Here is an 8348-nt window from a genome sequence, read left to right as displayed (position 1 = left end):
ATTCTTCTTCTTTTTGTGGGCAGAAGTGGTTTTTTTAGCTTTATGAAAGGTTTCTGAATTTTTCAGAAGGGAGGAAGTAAGCTGCTGGGACTCCTTTTTCTTCTTCTTCTTCTTTTTCTTCTTCCTCTTGGCTTGCCAAGGCTGCTCACTCTCCAGGCTCTCCTGGGCTGGTGTCTGGGCCTCCCTCCTCCTCTTCCCCAGCACAGACACTGGAGGCTGCTCACTCTCCAGGCTCTCCTGGGCTGGTGTCTGGGCCTCCCTCCTCCTCTTCCCCATGGACACCCGAGGCTGCTCACTCTCCAGGCTCTCCTGGGCTGGTGTCTGGGCCTCCCTCCTCCTCTTCCCCAGCACAGACACTGGAGGCTGCTCACTCTCCAGGCTCTCCTGGGCTGGTATCTGGGCCTCCCTCCTCCTCTTCCCCAGCATAGACACTGGAGGCTGCTCACTCTCCAGGTTCTCCTGGGTTGGTGTCTGGACCTCCCTCCTCTTCTTCCCCATGGACACCCGAGGCTGCTCACTCTCTGAGCGCTGACAGGGCCATTTCTGAGCTCTTTTCTCAGACTCAGAAGACCATTTCTTTTTCTTGTACAAAGTTGCAGTGTGGGTCTTAAATTTGCTTGTGCCCTCTTCCATCCTGTTCCTGTAGGAAATGTGACAACAATGGTTTATTTTGGCATTTTAAACATAAGTGTGGGGACAGGGGTGACAGCAAAGTCAAACACAACTGTGTGACAAATGACAAGCCTGGAGTCATGAATATAAATTTTATATTATTAAAAATATACAAGAAGTTCAGTGAGACCTACTTTGCCTAGTCCCATTGCCTTTATGATATAAACACACACGGATGTCACATATACACCCCTCCCAAGTTCAGAAGAAATAACACTGCCTTGCACAGCCTAGGGTCAGATGCCACTTACAGACGCATCTTCTGTGATGTGTACTTGCTGTGGTTCTCCCAACATGCCTAGTCCTCCTGGCTCTCCACAGGGTCTCTGCTGCCCCCGGTCTACCAGTTGCTGCTGGGGCTCCCTTGCCTGCCTGTGAGCTTAGGTAGAACACTGCTCTGCTTTGTTTACTGAGACAAAGTCTTGCTATGGAGCCCATGTTGGCCGCCACCCTGGGTATAATCCTCTCATCTCAGCCTCCTCAGTCCCAGGACTACCAGCATGCATCACAACACCTGGCAGGAAGGGAACTTCTTTAAGAAAGTTTGCTCTCTCTCTACTGGCTAGCTTTCATAGTATCAGAGGGTGCTATGGTGGGCTGCTGGGTGGACAATTCACAATCTTACCCAGCAGCAAGCCCTGTGGACTAAAACTGTGCCTACGGGTGCAACAGTGGCATAACTACTGTGAGAGTAGCCAACTACTTTCTGGATGGATTTAAGGCCTGCTCCACAGGAAGAAATATACTTGGTACTGCAACTATGGACCAGAGCCCATGTTAGAGAGCTTTCAGCCTCAGGGTGAAGCTACCACTGTTGTTGTGCTAACCAGACACAGCATCACTATATCGACACTTGTCCTCTTGACCACAGACCAGGGCAGCTCGCAGGCCCCGTCACACAAGCTTCTTTGTGCAGTGGACAGCAGTTGATTGATGCAGAAACTCACAACCAGTCAAAGGACAGAGAACAAATATCAGTGGAGTGCTCAGCCACAAATGGAACATGGAGATCCCCTGCCCACCCTCCAAGGCTCAAGACCATCTCAGAAGGGGAAAGAGTTTAAGAGCCTGAGGCTGGGGGAACTGGACATGATAGGACCACTGTGTCCATAACTTAGAGCAGCTTTATGTAGCTGCCTGCATGAGATCAAGCCAGTCAATAGTTAAATGTGGAGGGAAAGGGGCCAATGAGCTCCCACTCCTAACTGATGTGATGCAGGCTTCTGGGGAAGGGGGAATCAGTTTTCTCTAAGGTATGATCCCTGGTAGGATGACATGGCTCCAGAGGCTGGCCCCACACTCAGAATACATGGTAGCATAAACTTGACTGGATGGGTTTTTTTTAAAACAGAAAGAGGACATGAGATTTTGGGGAGGAGGGAAGTGGGGGTGGATCTAGGAGCTGGAGAAGTAGTGGGATGAATCTCATCAAACTACATACTATGAAATCCTAGACGAATACCAGTATCATAGTTTATAAAGGAAAACTTCCTTTCTTTGTTCTCTGTGGCTACCTGCTTTTTTGAAGCACTTGTAACTTAAAAATTAGCATTCAACATCTATCTCCTCTGTTGGCACATTCAGATCCCACAAGTGAAGGCAATTTGTGTGTGCTGCTGTATTTGCACTGCCTGGTAGCCCCGACTCAGCCCTTCACTGGAGCGAAGCAAGTCTCATCTTGACATCACTTCTGTATCCCCCAGACCTCACAGAGGGTCACTGGCCTCTGACAAAGAGAGCAGATGTGTCTTGCTAGTGACCAGCAAAGCAAGGAAACTCCATAACTCTATAGCTGCACATACCTGTAACCTAGCACTGAGAAGTGGAGGTAGGAGGATCCTTCTCAGCTATACAGTAAGCTTGAGGCCAGCTTGGGCTACTGAAACCCTGACTCAGACCCTCCTCCCCAGTATATAAAGAGTTACATACAAACATTTCATACTCTTCTCCTCAATCTGAGCTGCTTCTGGGTCCAAGTATTTAGAATAAATATTAAGAATAGTTAGAATATATCTTTGACTAGGTGATATACTTATGTGGCTCAAAACAGCGCACTCCTCCCACAACCCCAGACTGAATTTCTCTGTGTAACCCTGGCTGTCCTAAAACTCTCCCTTTGTAGACCAGGCAGACCTTGAACTCACAGATATCCAACTGTTTCTGTCTTCAGGGAGATTGGATTAAAGGTGTGTACCATCACACCCAGACAAAAACAGTGTATTCTGAGTTCTTCTCAGTATATTTATGTTCTGACCTGTAGTTTGTTTTACTAACAGACTCTGATTCTCGCCCTCGAGCACTCTCACCAGAGGCTTTAGCCAACCTAGATGCTAAGCACCTTTCCTATAGAAGGTATCTAACTTATCCTGGGCAGTGAAAGGCAGCTGTTAAGGACTGTGTTTTGGAGGGAAGAGGCCATGAAAGAACACTTGAACTCTCGCCTACAAGGCAAGTCTTTCACCTTCCATGGGGTACCAGAGCTCTGTTTTAGATCTTCCTCCCTCATAAATATCCCCCAACTGGGAAGTGGTACCTAGGGATGCAGGGGACCCTTTCAAAGACTCTTCAAGGTCTGATACAGCAGGAGCATACTTGGGCTAAGCATCTGAGACAGTCTTACATAATCACTGTAGCCCCAGAACCTAGTCTGTTTCTGCTCTTAGTAATTTTCATTTTTTGGCATGAAGTAATGCTTTCTCTTTCGCTTTCCCTGTGCTGAGAACAGAAGGAAATCCCATAGCTAGGCTGTCTTAAAATCACAGCTGGAACCAGAACACTATCTATAGCTAGTTCTGTTTCTCTAGACCTGAGTGTCCGTCCCCTAGGGTAGCCCCTGGCCAGCTGAGGTTACTGAATACTTAAAATGGGTAGGACCAAACTATAAAACTGAAATAGATATGCTAGCAAAACGTCTCTTCACCGAGCTCCATCCCTAGTGCTCCCCTGGATCCTGACCCATCCAGGAGTCATCATTAGGAGCAATTTCCCTATTTTCCTCCATATCCTTATTGTGACAGCACATTTAGTTACTGTTTTATTGGGGCTTTTGTTTGTTTTTTTAAGCAGCTGAGCTCTTTTTGGGCCCCAGATGAATTTTTGCCAAGGGCTGAGGTCACTTTGGTAACAATTAATTACAATCACCCTGCCTGAACCTTGTTTTTAATTAAAAAAAAATTATATTTTGTGTGTATGAATGCACCTCCTGTCTGCTGCTCATGGAGGTCCCTGGAACTTAAGTCATAGATGGGTGTGATCTACTATATAGATCTGGATGCTGGGAACCAGGCCCAAGTCTTCTACACAAGCAACAAGTGCTCTTAGCCGCTGAACCATCTCTCCACACCCTTACCCAATCTTGAGGAACTGGAGAGATTTATGCAGAAAAGCTTAATTATTTATCCTCACTAAATGCGCAGGAGAAAGGGTGTAAGTGGAGAACCTAGAAGTTCAAACTCGGGTCCTCATGTTTGTGCAAGTATTTTACTTGCTGAGCCATCTCCTCAACCTCAATTATTTTGCCTGTTATTCTCCATATAAAATCAGAGCTTCAGTTTCTCACTACGTGGTCTGGCCCATGCTGCTCATTTCTTGGTATCCTCAGTCTTTGGAAGTGTCTCGATTTCCTATCGGCCTCGCGATGCCTTTATGCCCGTGACTAGCCTCGGTGCGAAAGCCACTTTATCAGGGTTCCGTCACGGACTCCAAACTGGGTCCCACCATCCCTTCCACACAGACTTCCCAAACAGCCCAGCAGTTTCCCGAGGAGCGCTCAGCTTCAACCAACGTGCGGAAACGAACCTATCCCCACTTCCGGCCCCACGCCACCCTAGCTTCTGACTGACCCTGCTCTGCCCCAGGCCGACGACCGACCGGAGGAACAGACTAGGAAGATCCCGCAGGCCGCGGCCTGGGTCCCAGGCCCCCACTGCCCCGGCGGCGAGAAGCAGGCAGATCCGCCTCAGGCCGCGGCCTAACACGGCCGTAGCGCAGCCGCCCGCCACACTTGGGGGGCGGGGGGGGGACAGACACTCAACGAAAGCTCGTCCAACCTACCCTGTGATAACGTAGCACTCGTCTTCCAACCCGGAAGTGTTGTGAGGCGGAAGTACTGTACTGACTTCCGACCTGCTGCGCACCCGGCTGCCATAGTAACATGGCGCGGAAGGATTGGACGCATGCGTAGTTGCCTATCTATGGTCCTGACGCTATGTATAGGATAGAGAAAAAGTGTGCCCCTCTAATTAAGCAAGCCAGGCAAATCCCAGCCCTCCAGAAGCAGAGGCAGGTCTATGTGAGTTCGAAGTAAGCCTGATCTACACAGCGAATTTTAAGCCAGTCTATACAGTGAGACCCTATCTCAATAATAATAATAATAATAATAATAATAATAATAATAATAATAATAATAATAAGCCAAAATTTAGCTAATGAAAAGACAGCCAGGCGTTGGTGGCACATGCCTTTAATTCCAGTAGAGGCAGATGGATCTCTGAGTTTGAGACCTGGTCCTGGACAGCCAAGGCTACACAGAGAAACCCCATCTCGAAAAACAAAAAAGTAAAAAATGTAATTGGGTTATCAAATTAGAGCTAATACCCATACCACCAGAACGTTTAAAATGTTACGTTTTTGTGTGGTGATCCTGTGCTGATCATAAAAGTTGAAAGGACAACCAGAGCTATACAAAGAAACCCTGTCTTGAAAGAAAAAACTAAAATAGTAATAGTAGTAGTAGAAGTAGTAGAAGTAGTAGTAGTAGTAGTAGTAGTAGTAGTAGTAGTAGTAGTAGTAGTAGTAGTAATAGTAATAATAATAAAAGTTGAAAGGTTTTCTCTTGTTTATTTGAGACAGGGTCTCATGTAGCCTGGGGTGCCTTCAAACTCACCATGAACTTCTCATTCCTCTGCCTCTACTTTCAGTACTGAGATAACAGGCAGGTACCCCCATACCTAAGGTTTTCTACTGTGCCAGTGACAGATCCCAGGGCCTGGTGCATGCTGAACAAGCACTCTACCATAAGCTCTATAGCAGCCTAAAGGCTGTAAGCTCTCTTCCTGACCTCATAACAGTCCTAGGTTGTAGTTCTCTGTATTAGGTAATACTGCCTCAGTCCCATCTTGTCGTGGGAACACTTGAGGCTTTTGGCAACTTGGTAAGATGATCTATCTGGTTCAGGGTTCCAATCCATACTCTCCCCTCTACTTTATTCTCATTTTCTTCAAACTACTATGGCTTCCTCTGTGTGAGCTGCTAAGCACCTTTGATTAAAATGGGCTGGAGACATGGTTTAGTGGTTAAGAGCACTTACTCCTTTTCCAGAGGACCCAGGTTCAGTTCCCAGCACCTATGAGGTGGCTTAACAGCTGTCCGTAATTCCAGTTCCAGAGGATCCAATGCCCTCTTCTCTCATCTCCTCAGCCACCAGGTATATACACATGGTTTACATAAATACCACATGCAGGTAAAATATTCATGTACATTCAAAGAGTAAATCTTTTTTAAAAAATGCACATTTTTCCAGCTGTTAGTAACAAATGCCTGTAATTCCATCATTTGTAAGGCTGAGGCAGGGGGATCACAGGTTTGGGTTACATTGTAAAGCAGCCTGGAAAAACTGTAAGTAGACACACTGTGTCTCTGCAGGTCTGTGTTAGGCCTCATCTGAGCCTCTGGATGTCTATGTTGTCTGCTTTGGAACTGACAATGTCCACAGTTGCTAGGTAAAGCCTTGAAGTTCAGATTGGTTATCAGTGCATCTTGCTCCGGGGTGAACTCAGAGCCTTGTGGAAGTGAGTATTTTTACATTTAATGCTAAAGATGGATCAATGAACTCACATATACTGCATATATGTGGTGCATAGACTTTCCTGTAAGCCAAAATCCATATGTGTACAATAAAATAAAGCATTTTACAGAAAGAATTTTTAATTTTTTTTTTATTTCATGTGCATCAGTGTTTTGCCTGCATGTGTGTCTGTATAGATGTCAGATCTCCTGGAATTGGAGCTACAGACAGGTGTTGTGAGCTGCCATCTGTGTGCCAGGAACCGAACCCAGGTCCTCTGGAAGAGCAGCCAGTACTCTTAACCATTGGACCTCTAAAAAAAATTCCTATGTTTCATATGTCTGCATAATAGACATCATTACTGAACCACATTAAAATCCATGGACATGGAACTGGAGAGATAGCTTATTGGTTAAGAACACCTGTTTGCCCTTGCAGGGGACCCAGCACCCACATGGTGGCTCACAACTCCAGTTTCAGGGGATCCATTATCCTCTTCTCACTTCTGCAGGCATCAGACAGACATAGGTGCATAAACACATGTGCAGGCAAAATACTCATACACATAAAAAAAATCTTTGAAAAGTTTTTAGAAAGGAGCTGTGGACACCTAAAGCTTCATTACACACCCCTTTAGTCCAAGCGCTCAGGCATCAGAGGCAAACGGATCCCTGAGTTCCAGGTCAGTATTGGTTTACACTGTGTGTTCCAAGCCAGTTAGGGCTACATAGTGATGACCCTCTCAGAACCAGTAGGCATGGTGAGGACCCAGCTCTGTCCGAAAGTGCCTTGACAGTTAGTGGTTGTTGGGGCGCAAGGAGGACTTTATGTATGCTTTAGTATAAGTCACCTCCACCCATGCTTAGGTCAGCAGCCCTAACTGAATTCAGTGGAGCACAAAATAAGACCTGAAAGTGGAAGAGGGACTTGCCGACAAGAAGAGGGAGTTGAGCAATTGGGGAGAGGACTGGAGATGATATGAACAAAGCTCATTACACACATGCAGAAATTGTTAAAGGTTTTTTTAAAATACCCCCAAAGAAATGCCCTTGATGCAGGATGAAGTCTTTAGGGATTTCACTGGTTTGAATGAAAATAGCCTCACCTATTTAAACACGTGGTTTCCAGTTGATGGTGTTTGGAGAGGTCTAGAGGTGTGGCCTTCCTGGAGGAAGTAGGCACTCACTGGGGTTTCAAAGCCTCCTGCTAGTCCCAGTGTTCTCTCCCTCTGCCTCCTGTCTCCTCCCTCCCTCCCTCCTACATGACTGGGGAGTTCAGGACAGGAGGTCTCAACACCCTTTTCCAGCCACCATGCCCACCTGCCCCAGTGGATCGTATCCCTTTACAGCCATAAGCACAGATAAACGCCCCCTTCTATACGTTGTTCCTTGTCATGGTGTGAAAACTGAGTTACTACGCTATTGTTTGTGGTAGTTCAAACACAGTGACTCAGCAGCCTGTATGTGTGTTTGTTCATCTGCAAGCATATGAGCCTACTCAAGCGAGTGGCGACATGGCAGATGCAGAGGGCTGTGAATCTGGGTAACACCCTCACATTTTTATTGAATTCACTGTATTCATTTAAAGATATGCATATGAGTACTTTCTTTCATATATGCTTGTATGCTGTGTATGCACCTGGTGCCTATTGGAAGCCAGAAGATGGAGTCAGATCTGTTGGAACTGGAATTACTGACGGTTGTGATACATTAATTGTGTACTGGGACTCGAACCCAGGTCCTCGGCAAGAACAGCAAGTCCTCCTTAGTGCTGAGTCATTTCTCTCTCTCTCTCTCTCTCTCTCTCTCTCTCTCTCTCTCTCTCTCTTTAGTTTTTTGAGACAGAGTTTCTCTGTGTAGCCCTGGCTGTCCTGGAACTCACTCTGTAGACC

General features: G+C 46.4%; 1 protein-coding gene across 1 annotated transcript; it reads right to left on the bottom strand.

The window, feature by feature from the left end:
• Positions 1 to 3: 3 nt before the first annotated feature.
• On the bottom strand, positions 4 to 2674 carry LOC116091612 (transcription termination factor 1-like; the record flags this gene model as incomplete). Its single annotated transcript, XM_031373186.1, has 2 exons — positions 2475 to 2674; positions 4 to 640 (listed from the first exon to the last, which is right to left on the bottom strand). A coding segment is annotated over exon 2 (630 nt), but the record flags the coding sequence as incomplete, so codon positions are not given.
• Between the last annotated feature and the right edge of the window lie 5674 nt (positions 2675 to 8348).

This window comes from Mastomys coucha, unplaced genomic scaffold (assembly GCF_008632895.1).
Source record: "Mastomys coucha isolate ucsf_1 unplaced genomic scaffold, UCSF_Mcou_1 pScaffold15, whole genome shotgun sequence".
In the NCBI taxonomy this organism is placed as follows: Eukaryota; Metazoa; Chordata; class Mammalia; order Rodentia; family Muridae; genus Mastomys; species Mastomys coucha.
This window is presented reverse-complemented; position numbering and strand designations above follow the sequence as displayed.